This window comes from Anolis carolinensis, chromosome 1 (genome assembly GCF_035594765.1).
Source record: "Anolis carolinensis isolate JA03-04 chromosome 1, rAnoCar3.1.pri, whole genome shotgun sequence".
Taxonomy (NCBI): Eukaryota; Metazoa; Chordata; class Lepidosauria; order Squamata; family Dactyloidae; genus Anolis; species Anolis carolinensis.
The window spans coordinates 155918401-155938661 of NC_085841.1; the positions used below are offsets into that span (position 1 = coordinate 155918401).

At 40.1% G+C, this 20261-nt stretch overlaps 1 protein-coding gene across 3 annotated transcripts; it reads left to right on the forward strand.

The window, feature by feature from the left end:
* The first annotated feature begins 539 nt into the window (after positions 1-539).
* Positions 540-18636, forward strand: LOC103279851 (cytochrome P450 2K4). 3 transcript variants are annotated; one of them, XM_062984625.1, is made up of 9 exons: positions 540-737; positions 1242-1404; positions 3529-3678; positions 5614-5774; positions 8251-8424; positions 9871-10015; positions 12636-12820; positions 15209-15350; positions 17293-18636. In XM_062984625.1, the coding sequence occupies exons 1-9, from the start codon at positions 555-557 to the stop codon at positions 17475-17477; spliced, it is 1488 nt and encodes a 495-aa protein (XP_062840695.1). In that variant the 5' UTR covers positions 540-554; the 3' UTR covers positions 17478-18636. The 3 variants fall into 3 exon arrangements, with proteins under 3 accessions (XP_062840695.1, XP_062840684.1, XP_062840690.1); XM_062984614.1 differs by lacking the exon at positions 540-737 and having other exon boundaries at positions 1202-1404; XM_062984620.1 differs by lacking the exons at positions 540-737; positions 1242-1404 and adding an exon at positions 2978-3324.
* Positions 18637-20261: the final 1625 nt, after the last annotated feature.

The following is a 20261-nucleotide window of genomic DNA, read 5'->3' on the forward strand; positions in this document are numbered from 1 at the left end:
AAAAGACTCCTCATCAATCTCCCTGATTCTCTTCCTGAATAAATCTTCCAGCGAGCCCTCCTCGCGAGGGTTCTTCCTTCCTCTCCTGATCCCTCCATTATCACTCACAGCCTCAGAAGACTCATTCACAACAAAAACAGTTAAGGAAGTTTCGATACACTAGTTGCTACTTAATAATTACCCAAGATGATAGTGCTGTGCTGCTCTTATACGTCATAGAGTTGTTTTTAAGAAATTCCAAATAATGCCAGGTCAATGGTTTTAAGAGTTTGAACCCATTTGCACAAAATTTATTTTGGATAACTATTGCAAAAGTAAAGAGTATCCCAACAGTAACATTCAATAGCTGAAGAAGAAAAGCAACATTTGGGGCTAGGGAAGTGGAGCATAGTTTATTTAACCTGATAAACAAGACACGTAAGTTGCCAGAGGCAACCTATCACCTGGTCTAGTGCATTTGTACAAAATATAAGTACACCCTATTTCAGTTGCCCTTGTTTAAATTATACTGCAACCTTCATTTCAGGTGCTGCAGGAAACTGCTTTCTGGAGAAATGGATTGGATACATCCAATTACAATATTTTTCTTAATTACTCTTATAATTTTGCTGGTTTTCAAAATGGGCTATTTCTGGAATTACAGTTCCCAAAATCTTCCACCGGGTCCCAAGCCTTTACCAATTCTTGGAAACCTCCACATAATAGATCAGAAGAGGCCTCACAGAACAATGCTGAAGGTAATGTTTTCTCTTCTTTCTGTGACAGGGCAGTGTCCACTAAATTTTAGCTCCTTTTTTTTGAGCCACATTAGAACAAATCCTAAAATTTGTACACCTGGCAATGTTAAAAGCCTGTATCCTATGTTATTTTCTCAATGTTTATTTCATGCTCTGCCATTGTTATTCTTTGACTGTGTGTGAACTCAGATAATCCAGTTCAAGGCGGATATTTTAGATGATCTGCTTTAATATTCTGAGTTATATGGCTGTGTGGAAGGGCCCGTAACTTTACTACTCTAGCTATTTCCATGTCCTTTATAAGTCATCTCTTAAGATTCTCTGGAAATTTTCTAGATGTATAACTCTAATGAATGGTGATATTCCAGGGCTAAGTATATGGAATAAGGATTTTTGTTGGGTTTTTTTACACAATATAAAAATGTCTTAAGGAAATTTAAAAAACAATCAATAGAACCACGATACAGATCTGCAAGTCAACATTGAAAATATATTTCATTCCAGTTGTCAAAGATTTATGGCCCCGTCTTCAGCATCCAAATGGGATTCCAGAAAATGGTAGTGTTGACTGGGTATGAGATGGTGAAAGAGGCTCTGGTGGACCAGGCTGACGCATTTGCTGAGAGGCCCGTTATCCCATTGTTTGAAGACTTTGCACAGGGCTTTGGTGAAGTATTTTGTTTTATATACCCTGTTTCCCCGAACATAAAACATCCCCTGAGAATAAGACCTAGTAGAGGTTTTGCTGAATTGCTAAATATAAGGCCTCCCCTGAAAGTAAGACCTAGTAAAGTTTTTGTTTGGAAGCATGCCCGCCAAAGAAAACATCAGAGCATGCAGGATTGGTAAATGTACGTACCATAGATTGTTGTACATGCAAATAGTGGTAGTAACAAGAAATTATTGATAAGATTCACAGTTTGGTTATGCTGGTTTGTGATGACAACTATTGTATATAATAAATGTTCTTTTTTTGCTCAACAAATGTGAATTCTTCTTCATGGAAAAATAAGACATCCCCTGAAAATAAGACCTAGCGCATCTTTGGGAGCAAAAATTAATATAAGACGCTGTCTTATTTTCGGAGAAACACGATAGTTGTTGTGACTTAGGGGATTTTGATTGCTTACAGGATAGTTGTGACAGTTTTGGCATAGCAGAACAAATTTTCCACCAGAAAGAACTCCTCATTTCCTGTATTATCTGAAGGAGAGCCCAAAAGGCGAATTGTTTCCTGATCAATTACTTGCCCATTGGTTTGTTGAGTCCCTCAGGGTTTTGCTTTGTCCAGGTTGAAGTAGAAATTCTCCCTCAGCACCTTCTGAGTCCACTAGTCACTTCTCTCCAAGGTGAAGAGCAACAATAGCTGAGCACTCTCTGGATTTGATCCGTCAGCCAGTTACAGATCCATCTAACAGCCTAGACCACAGTTCACCAACAAGACTATAGTGTCCAGTCAAAAAGCTTTACTGAGATCAAGTTGTTCTTTCTGCTAGTCTTTGTTATTTATTAACATTTATAAATATTATCATGCTGGGTTGCTATGAGTTTTCCAAGCTGTACGGCCATGTTCCAGAAACATTCTCTCCTGACGTTTTGCCCACATTTATGGCAAGCATCCTCAGAGGTTGTGAAGTGTTGGAAACTAGGCAAGTTGTCTTGTCTGCCTGAGGCAAGTGTGAATGTTTTAATTGGCCAGCTTGATTAGTATTAAATAGCCTGGCAGCTTCAAGGCCTGGCTGCTTCCTCCTGCGGGAATCCTTCGTTGGGAGGTGTTAGCTGGCCCTGATTATTTATTGTCTGGAATTCCCCTGTAAGAGTAAAAACAAGCTTTATTTCACAGATTACCACAACTGAAATGACTAAGATAATATAGACAATGAGATAATGTACAGATTTATACATGGGAAAACAATTTATTTTGTAGATGGTTTTTGAAAATAAAAAGTCAAATTTTCAGCTCATTATAATACTGAATTAATGCCAGCAGAACTATCAATTAGACTTGTATAATTTGGCCAAAAGTCATGCCATTTTGTGGTCCGTTTTCGGCTGGCCCCTCATTCTGTTCAACAGGAAGTTACTCAAATTGGGAGAAGTGTTGCCGTTTTCATTCGGCAAAAGTTCGACCCATTGGCTACAATGGGAATATTTAAAAGTTCAGTTCTCAGCCATTTTAAGGCATATGTGAATGAAACCTACCTCAATTTTAGATCCCGTTTACAGCTGCAGGCCAGCCAAGTATCAAAGCAACTCACAAATCTACTAATTTTATAGAATTATTTCAAGTTTTAACCATAACATTTTTAAAAATAAGACTGCAAGAGAGGGTTCTAGGAATTGTAGTCGCCAGTTGTGTCCACTCTCGGCCCATCAGAACATGGACACCACCAGGCTTGTCTGCTGGCTGAGAAACAGAGAAAGAAAAGAACTTCAACTCCCATCATGCTCCAAAAGGAACTTTAATGCCTGCCCTGTGCAAGTCCTGCTGGGAAAGCGAGTTCCCTTTCTGGAGGAGGAGGGAACTTTGCAAGAAGAAATGGAAGACACTGCTTCTGCCAGGGAATGCAGCAGATCCCTGCCTTAGGTATATTGCAGACTTAACTCCTTCCTCTCCAGAACTGAAAATTTTTTGGCTCCCTTAATCTGTTTTGCTGGGCTTTTTGTCTCCCTCCTCACCATTTTGTTTTCAGATATTATATAAAATGGCCCACCGAAAACTACAAACCATTTTCATTCAAACTGATTTGAGCCCAAGCCTACTATCAATTGAACTTTGAATCTTTTTCAGGTATTCTTTTTGCTCATGGTGAGAACTGGAAAGTGATGCGGAGGTTCACCTTATCCACACTTCGGGACTACGGAATGGGCAAGAGATCCATAGAGGACAAAATTGTTGAAGAGTGCAGCATCCTGACAAAGAAACTGGAATCTTATAAAGGTTTGTTCCTTTTGATGCTCTAGAACAGGGGTTCTCAAACAGTTTAGGCCATGGAACCCTTTTTGAGCAAAGGTTGTTGTGTAGCCCCCAAAACTGTTTGTATATTAATTTTTATATTATATTGTTTATAATGTGTGTGTGTGTGTATATATATATATATATATATATATATATATATATATATATATCTCAGGAATGTGCAAACCTTCTGACACATTGTGTTTTAAAATTTGACAGATGGGTCAGACCAGTGGTAGATGGATGGAAACTGTGTGAATTCATTGAAAAAATATGAACAAATTCTTATGCATACTGTATATATCTTATTTGTAGTGCAAAAACATGAAAGAATACAATATTTAAAATGAAGAACAATTTTAATCAGCATAAACTTATCACTATTTCAATGGGTAGTGTGGCTTGATTTTGGCTGATGAGATAGTCAACTTAATTGGGATTGTTGCTGCTGTGTACCTTCAAGTCATTTCTGACATAGGGTGACCCTATGAACTTTATGATACAGGCTGCCAGAATCACCATGGATCATGGGGAATTCGGCAGTGCCCATTTGGGGTGTGTGTGTGCAGAAAACCCATTATGCCACGCCCCTCATCACCCAGTTTATTAGCATGCCAATCCCCAGGGGAAGTGTTGATCGCACAGCTTTCCCTCATTGCCTCCTGTGTTGCTGCGGTGGCGGCATACATCAGTTACTCTATGGTTTACCCATGGAGCTCTGGTGGAATTTCTTCTGCATCATGGGATGGACTCATATGATCCAGTTCAAAGCAGATAATCTGGGATCAGATCTTGGGATATAGGGAGCTGTAGATCCAGCCTGGAACAATCATTCCAAAGATTGTCCTGGGAAAGTTGAGTCTAAGTTATGTCTACACAGTCAGAATAAAATGGACTCACCACTCAGGCTGGATCTACACCACCATATAACCCAGGTTCAAAATGCAGATAAGTGCATTGGTCTGGATTATATGGCAGTTTAGATCCAGCCTCTGTTATGTATCTGTGGTTCAGACACTCAGGACATCTGCTACATCCAGCTGTTAACCTGCATCAAGAGAGCTACAGAGCTAATAATAATAATAATAATAATAATAATAATAATAATAATAATAATATTACCTTATTTTTCTATCTTGCCTCCATCTCCTCGAAGGAACTCGGGGTGGCTAACATGGGGCCAAGCCCAAAAGCAGAAACAAAGTATGACAAGTTAAAACCAGTATAAATAACTATAAACCAGTATCAACACAATGATCAATTTAAATAAACAGATTACAACACAGTAATACAATATAACATCATAATAACCAGATAAAAGTTAAAGTAATAAAAACAAACATCACCACTAATGGATAAGATGGGGGCTTCCTGGCATGTTGGGGATTTGGACAGGTGGATCTGGCCCAATCCACTGTCCACATCACCAAACAGTTTAAGGGCATATCGCTTGCTGAGATAATGAATTATGTGACCAGAAAAGTGATGTCAGCAGCAAGCCTCTGGAAGAGAGCTGCTTGTTGGTCGGGACAAAATCGCTCCCATGCTCCCCTAGACTGGCTAACAGTGTGAAAAGGCAAAGGATTCCTGTGACTGCATTGGATCAGCCTCAGAGTGTTTTAAAGTGGAGTTTTCCTATAGACTGGAGTTTAAACTGGAGTAGCCAAGGCCTATGTCTACATGGTTTAGGTACCCTCAAGTGTTCCTGAGACACTAGAAATCTTTGGAGCAGTTCCTTGCTAACATAATCCTCAATATATCAGAACTTAGACTCAGTATCTAAAATGAACACAGCATATACATGGGAAGGCTGCCTGAGGGATTTTAAATCTATGAAAAGAAAATTTAAGGTTGATATCCTTTTATAACCTATTTTCCTCTAAGTATTTTTGTTTTAATTTTCTATTTGCTGTATAGGGAAACCATTTGAGACAACTGCAATCATGAATGCAGCTGTTGCCAACATTATAGTATCGATACTACTTGGCCGGCGATACGAATATGAAGATCCTACATTTCAAAGATTACTGAAGTTATTCAGTGACAATATCCGGCTTTTTGGAACCCCCTCAGTCCTGGTAATCTCACTTTTTTTACTCCCACAAGTATTGCCTGTCTTGATAGCATGGACTGGTAGTGAGCATTTAGTGTGGTTTTGCAATTCTGAAAAATCCAGAATCTGAAAGTTGAGGAATAGAATAATTTCCCCATATGTCACAGGATCAAATACACATATGAACCCATTTGGTGTTTCATCCAGGACTAAGATTGTTTTGGTATCTGGATGAGAAGAGTATAGTCCTATCAGTTCTCTTGGACCTCTCAATGGCCTTTCATGCCATAATATGCTGCTGAACTGTCTGGAGGCTTGGTGTGTTGCATTGGATTTGATATTTTCTGAGCTTGTATCCAAAACTCTATGCTTGGGAGTCAATACTCAATGCCTCTGCTTTTTTGGCATATTTTGACTTTTATTTTTGTGTAGTGTATTTTATCTTTTCCAATGTTTATATGAAGGTTCTGACAAATATTACTGGAAGACTTAGAGTGAGCTATCACCAAAATGTTGGTAACACCTATTGTAGCTCTGTTGTAAACTCACCAATGTGTCAGTGACACCCTACCAGCTAACATCACAAAGACAATTCAGTAGTTTTGAATAGTGTCCCTGTTCAAAAATGGATTCAACCAATTCTGGCAGGGGCTCTTCTTATCCTGAAAGCTTTGATCTTACACTGTTTTTGGACTCCCAAAGCTGGCAGTGATGCAGTGGGTTTGTGCAATGTAGGGCCCTTCCACAGAGCCATAGAAGGAACCACAGTCAGATTGCCAGGACTCTACAGCTTTTGATGACAGCACCTGGGTTGAAGCAAAAATACATGACTTTTTAAAGGGGATGCTGACAAATTGGTTATCTGATATTTTGAGATAGCTGCCTATAAAACTCCCAGTTGCTTTGTTGATTACAACAATTTTATCATGATGACTGTCAGAACTCTCCAGTATTCATGTTTTCTTGACCCTGGACTGATTACAGTTTATTACTCAGGCTTGAGTTTTTCAGTTTATTGATTAAAAAAATTAGCAAAACTTAATAAAAAGAAGTAAAGAAAGCATTAATCCAATTGCAAGGGCAATCTACAGAACACAGTTCAAAGTCTTCGTAGATAATAGTACAAAGTCCCAAAAATAGCAAAGCAGTTCTGAAGAAATAAGGTAGCATGAGTTTCAAAAGTATAATCCAAACACAGATTCTAAGCATGAGATGAAGCAAGATATGTTTCCATGAACCAAGACAAGGCAAGAGTTGAATCTCCAAAAGTAATGTTGCTCTGTCTGAAATCTTCCCCAATTACATCCCTTTTTAACCATTCTTTTAAGCTAGAAACACATTCCTCTGAGCTCTGGCTCCCTCGCGCTTGCCTGCAATTCTCATGGAATGTCTGAGGCCCAACCTCAACTTTAACCTAGAATTCTTGTCTAAAGAGAATTCTTCTCCCTTGCTGCCATCTGGACTTGTTGATATTGACAATCCTCAGACTCCTGTGAAAGGTCACCCTTATCACTAATGTCAGCATCTCTGCTAAACTCAGAGCTTTCCACATTCCCCTGATCAGCCTGCTTTTCTGGGCCATCAACATTTCTTGAATTAACCTGCATTTCTGAATCTTCAACATTTCCTGGGACAAACTGCTGTTCCACATTTCCTGGAACAAACTGCTGAAATCCAAATCCCCCTTCATCATCAGACTGAACCACAGCACCCCCTCCCCCCCCCCCCCCCCCCCACTCTCCTGGCATGCCGTTGCTATGCTCCAGGAGAGCTTCAGGAACACTGCAATGGAGACACTGTAAGTTTTTTTTTTACTTTTTAAAAGGGTTTGGTGGGCTTTTGGGGAAGGGGTAGGTGTCCTCACAGTTTTCTGGGCTAATTTTGCCCAGAAAACCACAGGACTGCTGTCTGGACTGCAATCTAGACAGCGGAAGTAGTGGGTTTATCCCAGGTCTGGGTTTTCCTGGTTTGTGGTGAATTAATTTGTGTTTTCCAAAAACATCATCTAGACAGCCCCCTTTTTGTTGCGGGAAGCCCCTCATTAAAGGGGCTGTCCGGCTGGGCCCCTAGTCCATTCTGCCATATAATCGAGTTCAATATGGATTTTATACATCTGTGTGGAAGGGACCCCATTTAGCTGGTACCTATGGAGATTGATAGATGCTGGATAAATGTTTCTAGTTGCTTGGATTTGCTATTAAAAATAAGCCTAAATAGTACTAAACCCCATATTGTACCATACCATAATCACAGCTATTACTATTCAAATATAGTAATTAAAAGCAAATAAAGACAAACTTAACTTCAAAAACAGTTATACTTTGTTCCACTAAAATTGGTTTTATTTTTTATTTAAAGTATTATTTCTTCAAATTTTTGTCCGTTGTTTGAGAATTCAGGTTCCTTGAGATTCTACTATATATTGAAAGTATTTTAAAAATATTTGCCTGAAATAATATCTTTTTTCAGGAAACTTTCTCCTTTTTTTGGTCATGTTTCAGTTTTATAATATGTTTCCTGCTCTCGGTTTCCTTTCTGGTGGTCGAAAAACTGTCCTTGATAACAGAGAGGAGCTTTTTGCTTTCATAAAGGCTACATTCATGAAACACCTCAAAGAGCTGGATGAAAATGATCAGCGGAGCTTTATTGATACCTTTCTTATCCGACAGCAAGAGGTAATGAAGTCTTTTCAAGGGGAGGAATGTTGACATTTTCATATAAACAAACCCAACATTTTCTAAATGATCACAAAATATAGAATATTAAGGATGGCACCCTATTAACAAGATATGCATGTGAGCATGTACTTTTCAGGACACTGCAAGGATTGGTATTCACCTCCTTCCTCCTCAGTGCCCAACCTCACCTCACTTACTCAGCAATCTCAGAGGCCCCACACAACCATTCCATGCTTCATGGAGAGCATGCAAGACTGCAGAAATGTATCCTTGTAGATAGATGTGAAATATGACATTGTTGGAGCTGAAGAAGCATTAAAACCTCTATATCTAGAACAATTAGAGCCATAGGGACCCTCTTGGTTCATGCCTTCTCTCTTGTTTTCACCTCTGTTTCTTAAGATTTATGTAACTCAAGGAAATTCTAATCTGATATAGATACCAAATATTCCTGTAGACATTAGGGCTGTGATTTGTTGGAGTTCTCCTGGGGTCTCCACACTACTGTCATGTGACCTCTTTACACTGGGCTAAATTCAGCATCCTGCACCAATTTAGCCCCAACCACCCACCGAGTCAGCTGGCTCCCATCAGATGACCCCAGGGCATTTCCGTGGGTGAAGGAGCACTGAGCTGGTGCATGCCATCACCAGAGCAACATGAGAGGGCTCCCGTATTGCCATTAGAATTCCTGGGGGCAAGCTGCATGCTCCATGTACACTCACGCTTCTCCCCTTCTCATCGTCCTCAGCTGGAGCCGGGCAATGCGAGGCATGGGGTGCCAGGTTCCCTACCCCCTCTATGAAGCAGAACACCTCTGGCGGCTGTGTGACATGGTTGATAGTCGCACATCTGGCTATAAAACCATAGTCACATTATTCTGTGATCCTGTCTGTTCCCTACGAAGCATGGAAAAATGGGGGGGGGCTTCAGAGATTGATCGGTAAATTGTGGTGAAGAATGCTAAATGGTTCAGCCTAGTGCAGAAATATGCTAAACCGTACAAAACAACGGCCAATAATTAAACTTTGTTAGCTTAGCATAACAAATGACACTTCTTTACAGTGGAACAAGAATGTTTTAAATGTACGGGGTGAACCGAAAGTCATGAGAGCATCTGTTTTCAGTAACTTTTTGGAAAAAAAGATTTTATAACCAATTTTATTTTCATTATATACTGTATAATGTTATGGTGTTGTAAATTAAAAACAAAAAATAAAGGAGTTATTAAATATTGAAAATCTCTTTGTGACTTTTTGCCCACGCTGTATAATAAATTAATATAACACAATAAATATATAATGTAATGTATCCAAGGTCTCTACATTTTCCATCACCATGAATATCAAGTTTCTTCCTGTTTCTCAGTATGTATTTTGACATACGCACATGGAAGATAGTCACTCCTTTTGTTTTCATCCATTGTTTCTTTTTTTAACGTAGGAGAAGAACAACAATGTTAATGAATATTTCCATAATGAAAATCTACAAAGTCTTGTGGGTAATTTATTTGGTGCTGGCATGGAGACCACTTCCACCACCCTACGCTGGGCCCTTTTGCTAATGATGAAGCACCCAGAAATTCAGCGTGAGTTCCCTTTGTTGACATTATTCCAATAGACCGTTATTTCCATTCTGCATAGGAATTAGGACAGTTGAAGTAAAAGTATGGATAAATAGCTAGAGTTGGCTATTACTGCTATCCCTCGTTATCCGAGCATGATGGTTTTCCAAGTGTAGTGTCTTGGCGGTGGGTACGTAGATGACTATGGAGTCCTGTTCTTGACCCACATGTTCTTCCACAGTGAGGACAGGTGGAAGGCGTTCCCGGTCAGGGTTGGCTTGATGCGCCTTCCTCTTGCCATGTTTCTCCCTTTTGCCCTCCATTTGTGCCTCTTCAAATTCCCCAGCACTGCTGGTCACAGCTGACTTCCAGTTAGAGTACTCAAGGGCCAGGGTGTTGCACCCCTAGACTGCAGAGACACCTCAAGCCATGCTGGAGCCCCAGACTATAAGCAAAGTAAGTTGTTTATTGTAAGCAATAGCTAATCAAAGTTCAAAGTCAATGAAACAAGGTTTTAGTCTACCAGGTACAAGATACTTGATAGACTTGAAGTAAGGGTCCATGAAAATCAAACATAAGAATACACTTCAACAAGGTATCAAGATTAGTCCAAGGAACAGGAACAAAACTGGAACAAAGAACAGGATCTTTAACTGGAACCAGAGATCCAAACTGCAACTTTCAGGAACAAAAACTGGATAATCCATAATTCCCCAAGAGCAAGAACAAGAACTTGAACAAAACTCAAGATACAAGGCTACATGAACTTGGCATGAAAGTCCACACGAACATGAAACAGAATTCTATGAAGCAAGAATAAACTTCAACAAGGTATCAAGATTAGTCCAAGAAACAGGAACAAAACTGGAACAAAGAACAGAACTCTAAACTGCAACTTTCAGGAACAATGACTGGATAATCCAAAATTCCCCAGGAGCAAGAACTGGAACGAAACTCAAGATACAAGGCTACATGAACTTGGCATGAAAGTCCACAGGAACATGAAACAGGATTCTATGAAGCAGGAAGCATGAGTCCATAAGCAGAAACAACACTCTCGATGAGCAAAGTTACCACCTCTGAAAATCTCTCTCAGAAGCGGTTCCTCTTGAAGCTGAAATCAAGGCCTCTTTCCATGGGAAATTTGCTCAAAACCCTTTCTCATTAGCAACCTTCTGCTTCTTCTCAAAACCTCTCTTTCTTGCCTCTGTTGACATATTGCTTTCTTTCTGTCAACCTCATTACTCTTATCACAACTGAAATGCACATCTGCCAGGGGACAACTCAACCTTGACTCTCCCATGGAATGCAATTCAAACTGCCTGCTTGAAACCATTTTATACTTGCTCCCAGAATTCTCAGGAACAAACTCTGACTGTGCAGGAACAGCAGCCTCATCCAACTCTGGCTGCATCCTGGGTGCAGGTACAATTACAGGCTGAACAGGCCCAACATCAGGCTCACCTGACAGCTCAGGTGGAGGTTGGAATACAACAAAGGGTTTCCCAGTTCTCAGTGCATATGCCACAGTTTTTAAGGTTAGCTTTAAGCCCATCTTTAAATCTCTTTTCCTGCCCACCAACATTCCATTTTCCATTCTTGAGTTGGGAGTATTGGGCATTCGGACAATGTGGCCTGTCCTGTCCTGTGGGGTTGATGGCATAGGAGCATTGCTTCAATGCTACTTCATTAAAAAAGGAGACAGACAGGGAAAAGGAGAGTGATGGTTTCTGCTCATGCTCTGGATGGGGCCAAATTTGTGAATGTTGTTGTATATGCCATTTTCACATCTCTCTCATGCACATACACTGTCTCAACATTTCATTAGTACCCATTCGCGTTTTAATTCATATTCTGAGCCACCATGGGTCCTATATGGAGAGAAAGGTAGGATATCAATTAAGCAATAAACAAAATATACCTTTCTCAGCACTGAAGGATATTGTGGAAACTTATTTGCCTAGAAAAGGTCATGAAGGGCATTTAGGATTTGAGATAGTTAGCACTTTCCCATTTTCAAGCTATTGTTGCTCCCCATGAATGTAAAGAGCATACCTCCATGGCTAAGAACATGGGGCCGGTCCACAATCCTTCAGACAGTTGAGGGGCTGAATTATCATTTGAAAAAAAATACGAACAAATTTGTATGCACACTGCACATGTCTTATTTGTAGTGCAAAAAAACCCAGCAACAATGAAAGAACAATATAATATTTAAAAATAAGAACAATTTTAACCAACATAAACTTATCAGGATTTCATGGGACTGTGAACCTGCTTCTGGGCAATGAGATAGTTAATTAGGATTGTTATTGTTGTGTGCTTTCAAGTCATAAAACTGAGGGCGGGAGCCAGGAAAATGAGCCTTAGTTTGGGGACCCTTGGCATAGAATGACATATTCTCATCATGGTGATAATTTTCTTCCCACGCTGCATATCTTAAGAATCAAAGCTTAAAATATCCTAAACCAATAGAGATTTGTGAATGTTAATCAAGAAAACATAGAAACATTATGATAAATGGATGTAATATGCACTGATTTTAAACTACTGGTCTTTGTTTACACAACTGTGTGATAATGAACAATGTTGATGCAATGTAAAATGTCATGATCTTACTAGAAAGAATTGTTCCGTTTTCTAGGTAAGGTCCAAGAAGAAATTGCTGTCACTATTGGGTCTGCTCAGCCACGGGCTGAACACCGAAAAAAAATGCCATATACAGATGCAGTAATTCATGAAGTTCAAAGATATGCTAATATTCTCCCAACCAGTGTGCCACGTGCAACCACTGTGGATGTTACTCTTAAAGGCTACTTCATCCCAAAGGTGATCGGATTACTGTACTTGGATTAATCATTTTGCAGTTTTAGCACAATGTTTTGTTTCTAACAATATATGTTCAAGCAACATATCATATTTCATTGCATAGTAGTCACACTTTACCCCTTTTTCCAATCAAAAAAGGGGAGTGTGACTATTACACATGGAAAATATCTGTTTCTGTTTCTTTCTTTCTTTCTTTCTTTGTTTTTAACTTCAGAGGTATTTGGTGCTGATTTTCCCTTTCTTCCTCCTTTCTTTGAAGGCAAGGAAGTTTAGAAACTAAAAAATGGAGGTCTCCTGTCTTATTTATCCTTCCTCTGAGACCTTAAGACAGCTTTAAAAATCTGAATGTCGGTCTCTGGAACTCGAATAGCCCAGCCTTCCTCCTATCTCTGACACTCAATTCCAAGTTTTGTAAATGTCAATAAAGCTCCTAAGGGAGGAAGGAGGAGGGAAGACAGAAGAGTGGAGCTTCGAAGACCTCTATTTTATAATTTTTAAATGGAGAAAGACAGAAGGAAGGGAGAAATCAGACACAAATGGGGATGCAACTACTATGCAAGGAAAACGCCAATACAATTTTGCACCCCAAACATGGCAATGCGACTATTATTTGGTGGCAACTATTATACAATGAAATATGGGCAATTTTTTAAAAAGTTTTGAGCACCAGATTCTGCCAGTAATAGATAACTAAATCTACCGTATATACTCGAGTATAAGCCGACCCGAATATAAGCTGAGGCACCTAATTTTACCACAAAAAAACTGGGAAAACTTACTGACTTGAGTATAAGCCAAGGGTGGGAAATGCAGCAGCTACTGGTAAATTTCAAATAAAAAATAGATACCAATAAAATTACGTTAATTGAGGTATCAGTGGGTTAAATGTTTTGAAAATTTACAGTATTCCAAAGAAAAACAGTAAACTAAATCTATAAGTCGAAAAGTAGGGTCAACAAAAACAATGTGGCATCAACAATAACTTTATAATAATCATCATCAACAACAGCTTCTTTTGTATCCCACTCTATCTATCTCCCCATGGGGACTCAGGCTGGCTTCCAACATAGTAACAGGCAAACATTAAATGCCTATATAAACAATGCAAAGCTAGATATAGATCTATAATTATATATACTAATTTCACATTTGTATTTCCCCCTGAAACCTTTGCAGATCCTTTATGTGCATTTTCCTCTTGCTTATTTGCAAGCCCTATTTATCAATGTTTATATCTATCTAGACATCTCTCTATATATATATGTGTGAGTGCGTGCACATTTTCCCTCTGTAATATTTGCAACCTCTATATATCTATATTAATATATATCTATCTAGACATCTTTCTATCTATAGATAATTATATATAGGACTTGCAGATACTTGCAAACATGTGAGGGTAAAATTCATATATAAAATTAGTATATACATATAGGTACATATATACAGGTACATGGAAATCTCTAGATATCTATCTATCTATCTATCTATCTATCTATCTATCTATCTATCTATGATTTACAAAGACCTGCAAACATATGAGGGGAAAATTCATATATTAATGTATTTGTAGGAGGAACATCTATATAAATATTTACAAGTTTTGGGGCATGCATTTGCCCAAGGAAGAAATGCAAGCAAAGCCCCCCTAAAAACAACTTTGTCCTCTTTTCTCCTGCACTTTCTCACCTCTTTTCTTTCTCCCTTTTTCAAACTCTAAAAGTAGCCAGAAAGGGCTTTTTAAAACTTCTCTCCCCCTCCCAAAAAATCCACCTCATTTTTGTTTCCTTAGGAGTAAAAAGAAATACACACCTTCTGTTGCTCTCTTTTCCCTCCTTCCCTCCTTTTTGACTCAAATGTTCTTGCAATAGTAGTAGTAGTAGTAATAATAATAATAGTAATAGTAATGAATCATGCAAATTTGCAAGAATCTCTTTTTTTCTTCCCCTTCCACCCATGCAATATTTTTCTTCTTCCTGGCTTGCAAGGGTTTCTCTCACACTCTCCTTTAGCTTTTGAAAGCATTCCCTTCTTGTCTCTCTCCAGCCTGGGAAAAGTGGAGGAGGGAGGTTTTGGAAAAGAAAACATACTGTGGCCTCCAGGCTCCGCTGCTGGCTTGACCTTGACCCCATTATAAGCCGAGGGAGGCTTTTTCAGCCCCCAAAAAGAGATTTTAAAACTTGGCTTATCTTCGAGTATATACGGTAATTTGTTTCATATTGTCTTGAAGATTTTCTGGATTCAAGATAATCTAGCTAACTCAGATCTTATTTCTTTTGAACCGAGACATTTATCTCAGTATATGTGAAGCCAATTTTAGATTGTAAGGATTATAACAGAGCTTCCTATGTAATTGTATCAAAATAACCAACAGCTTTGACCCTACAGGGAACCCACATCATTCCATTGCTATCCTCTGTGCTCCACGATGATTCTCAATGGAAGAAACCACTTAGATTCTATCCTGAGCATTTCATCGATCCTGAGGGGAACTTTATTAAGAGAGACGCCTTCATGCCTTTCGCTGCAGGTAGTATCTTTTGTGTGTCCAGAGCGGACTCAATCCATTCATCCATTTTAAGCATGTTGATTTATTTTACAAATAGTTCCAAAGGACACTCTGTAGGGAATCATTCCACCCAACACCTAGACCACTCATTCAATTCTGCAATGGGATGTCCAGGCCACTTCGTTCTCAGCAATGCACAAGGAAAGGTTTTTTTTCCTCAGGACAATGAGGTATTATTTTTGTGAGAAACAAAACATTACCTGAGAATCTTGTTCAAAATTCCAAGTTATTAAAACAATTAAGGCTTTACCAGTTAGTACAGATGGCACATGCGACTCTGGAAATATGTGATGAAATGGAGATATGAAAGAGAACAATTGGAAATTGTTTATGGAACAGAAGAAAAATAAAATTATAACTGAGCACAAGTTATAACTATTGCTATATGCAAAAATTATTCCATACAAATTAGACCACAATTCCATTCTTCCATCCATTCTCTGAAGTTTTCTAATTGAATAATATCTGAAACAAATAATGTAAAAGCATCAAATGTCACATTCAGACAACTGTTGGGGATTAGGGGACTTTGTTTGTCTCTAGAGGACCTTGGAGAGGTTAACTTCTCTGCAGCACCGTACCAAAAAATATTTTTTTGAAAATTTATTTTGCCTCCAAATATTTCCAGGGGATTTAGGAAAAATAACTGAAGAGATTTAAAAAGTGCGTAGCTATAATGTTGTTAGAAGAAAATAGAAAGAAGAAAGGTTTCCCTAGACTTCTTAAGTACTAGAAAAATAGAAATTAAACATAAAAAGAAAGTTAGGGAAAATGGAAAAGAAGCGGAGAAACCCCAGGTGGAGTATAAAGGTCTACTACCCAAGAAGCACAGTCCAGGACAGTGTTTCTCAAACTGTACTCCTCCAAGTGTATTGGACTTCAGCTCCCAGAAATCCCAGCCAACTTACCAGCTGTTCAGAATCATGCGATCTGAAGTCCAAAACATCTAGAGGCAGAAAAGAATTTCGGGGGGGGGGGGGGGGGGGGGAGGGTTGAAACTTTTTTTTAGCGAATCATGAAGAGCAATTCCATAACACAATATAGTTAAGAAATACATCAATAAACTTCAGTGGACACTCATGGGGATTTGGTTAATCAGTTAAAATTCATGAGTAAACCAGTTTTTTTAAAAAGCCCTGAAAAAATGTGGGGTGGGGGTTAAACCCTTACATCCACCCCCCACCCCCCTCTACAGCCTTGTCTAGAGGAGCACAGTTTGAGAAATACCGGTCTAAGAAAATGCATACCTAAAATAGGAAGAAACAAAGAAGGGGGAGATCTCCCAGGGAATACCCAATTTCTCCTTTCCCCATCTGCAGGGGTAATTGACATAGCCGATCAGAGCAAAGCTTCCAAGACTGTTATTTATTCCTTTTAGGAATTGATGGAGCTCTGGGCTCTACCTCGGTGCAAAAAATATCCCTGGCTCTTGTTTCATGGCTCAAACAAGTTTTGTTAGCCAAGTTATCATTTGGCGAGTCTTCTGTTCGAGGCAGCTTGAATGTTCTTTCCTCAATGGAAATCAAACCTGCTCTCATGAATGTTCATAAAGTCTGCCCCTTGATCCCAAGAGCTGAATACTAATACATGGAGCTTATCTTGATGATGATGATGATGATGATGATGATGATTATACATACTGCATCTTCCGGAACTCAAGGCAACTGTCTTTCCCCCACTTTTGTATGTGGCAACCTACTATCAGCACACATCTCCCTCTCCTTTGGGAACCCACTGCTGCCTGGGACTTGCAATCACCCCTGTTCCAGAATTAATGCCTGGAATGGATTGTGTAGCTCTATATATAAAGCATGGTTCCTTCTGTATGCTGCATTCTTCTAAACAAATTTCCTTCATTCCAATAATTTTTGCATTGCTGCTAATTTGTGATTGTTGCTTACAGGTCGGAGGCAGTGTGTAGGTGAGACCCTTGCCAAAATGGAGCTTTTCCTCTTCTTTACAACTCTTATGCAGAGATTCACCTTCCAGCCAGCCCCTGGCACCTCTAGAGAAGACCTGGACCTTACCCCTGCAGTTGGGTTTACAACACCCCCAATGCCCTTCGATGTCTGTGCTCTGCCCCGTTGAGAAGGCTCAAGCCATCTTGTGTCCATCTCTACACTTCTTCTGCTGTCTTATTCAGCAAGGAAATTTACTGTACGAACTATTCTGTGCAACTAGCCCATGCTTGCTTACACACTTAAACTGTTCAAGATACCATTATGCTATTTTGAAGTTTACACTTTCCCAAGGGAAAACCCAATTCACAAAGATAGCAGAGGTGGTGATTGGGGTGTGGAGAGATGGGTGTCTTGTTTTGTGGTGTCTGCTGAGGAAGGCAATTTCATTTTGTAATAGTACAATTATACTAAAGCTATTCTATTTTATTCTATTCTATTCTAATATAATATGCTCACCAACAAATATATGCCAATAAAGGCTTATTAGATTGGACAGGACATGCTCATCCTTCTGGCATCTGCCTGAGCAGCAGCACTGACTTAATGCAGGTATTTCCTGGGAAATATCAGTCAGACAGAACATTGTGAAATAGTTTAGCAGATCCAATTTCATGTACGTTTATTTGTAATTCGTTAGGGCTGTGCAAAGCTTTGGAGTTCCGTTTTTTAATTCAGAGATTCAGATGATTCAGAAATACAAATTACTAACTGGAAAGGATCCCTCTGAAGCAATTTCGAATCGAAACACAAACCTCCAAAACTTTCAGAGAGATAAGTAAAAGATTTGTTGTTTTTGAGCTTTTTTTTTTCAATTAATGTACTCCATTGCCCCATCGCCCGTGACTGTCTAGGGTTGGAGGGGGAGGGGGCTGGGGTGGGAGAAGGCTGACATGATTGACAAGGGCAGCTGCATACTGTTTTTTTTTCCATGTCAACCAATCAGAAGAAGAAAGCCAAATCACGTGGCTTTCTAAAAAATTAGTCTTATATATACTCCCCTCGGCTTCTCCTCTGTGTGGCATGGCGTTTGCAGGAAAAACAGATAAGATTTGTTCTTTGGAGCTCCGTTTGTTTCTGTATGTTTCTTAAAACTATAACCTTACTCTGTTGAAATTATTCAACCCCCATCCAAACTTAGATTTTCTAAACTCCCATAGCTTGCTAGCTAGTAGTTATACTCTCTCCTCAACCTTTACCTTCCCCTATTATCAGTTTACTATGTGTTGTTATTGTGTGCCTGCTCTCCTCCCCCCACAAAAAATATTAAAAATAACCCCAAAAAGTCATTTGTTCATGTTTGTAGCTCTGTGTCTTCTTCTGTGTATTTAACCAGTTTCTTTATCTATTTTCCTTTTCCTTGCAGTTTTTCTGGCTTGTGTGTGTGCAAACCACACCCAAGCAGTTAGCTGTACTTAGTGCACACAAGCACACATACAATACTGCTTTAACACCAACATTTATGTTTTATAGACACATATTTTATATGCATAATAATGAGGCAGGGTCTAACTCCAGTGGCCAGCAGGCTTTCAGATGGAAAGGCAGATGTATTATTTCTCTTGGTGCTGCTTCTGAATCTGTTAGTTCCTTCTTTTGCTTCTGCTGTTAAGGCAAAGGCACAACTTGTTGGAGCCTCTCAATCTGGGCTGGCAGTGCCCATTAGTGCCAAGGAGGAGGCAGAGCTGGTTTTTTTCCCTTGAGGAGCTTATGCAGAATTTGGAAGAGGGATCTGATGGATTTTAAGATGGCATCCCATGAAAGCTCTCCTACATGTGGGTGTTCATCCACAGCTGGCAGTGGGCAGGATGGGGGACCCGCAAGTGGTGAGACTGCACCTCAGGTCCCTGGAAAGCCTGGGTCCACTGTTTGGGACCACTTCCAGGTGCTGCTGAAGGATCCAATGCACACAGTGTGCAACCACTGCAAAATAAAAATGAGTAGAGGCAAAGACAAAGCAAAACATCTGTCTATGATTGAGATGCAGAGGCATCTCGGGAGGCACCACCCCCTGCAAGTTGGCATGGCTCCTCAGGCTGGGACTGGTCACGGCCAAAGCAGCACTAAGATTCCTGCTGCTGGAAGAGAGAAGAGCCAAGCCACCTTAGAGCAGTGGGTCGTCACATCCTGGGGCAAGGACAGAGCAGTTGCAAGCCACCCGCTGTAAGGGGATCACTCAACACCTCGGAGAGAGGCTGGCTCTCAATAACCAGCCCTTTCTAATGGTGGAGCAGGAAGAGTTTCGTCACTTGGTGGCACTGGTGGCTTCCTACTACAAGGTCCCTTCCCGTACCACCTTCTCCAGGCTAACCTGGTGTCAGCTGTGAAAGCAGCATACCTACACAAAGCTTGAAAGAGAGAAGATATAACTGGCACACCTGGCTCCAACACCTCGCTACCCTTAGCTGCACTGGGGACACCAAGCAACACTGCCAGTGGGGAGGCACCTGTCCCCATGGCTGGCAGGAGGCAGCATCAAGGGAAAAGTTCTTTGCTAGGGCCTTGGCAAAGATGGTTGAGCCCAAGTATGCCCAGCCATGCAGGGCAGACTCGGCGAAGGTTTCTGTAAACTTACTCCTGGAGAAACCTGTCCTACAATCCATTGGACATCCTAGAGCCAGATGTGGCAGGATCTAGCAATGGTTACCCGGGAACATCTCAGCTGTCCACCAACTAGCATCCCCAAGCCAGATGGTGGAACAGCTGGTGTCTTTCAAGGCCAGCCTCCCCTTCCTAGACTTTCTGGACATAGACCCCCAGGTGAAGTGTGGCAGGCACTCATTTCAGTATCAGTCCATGGCTTGACTTCAGGGCCACAAAAGATGCCATGGCGCCTCACCTCTGTTTATTGGTTGAGTATAGCCAGTTCTCCTTTAAATTGTAAGCATAGGTCCATCCTGTTTGCATAGTTTAT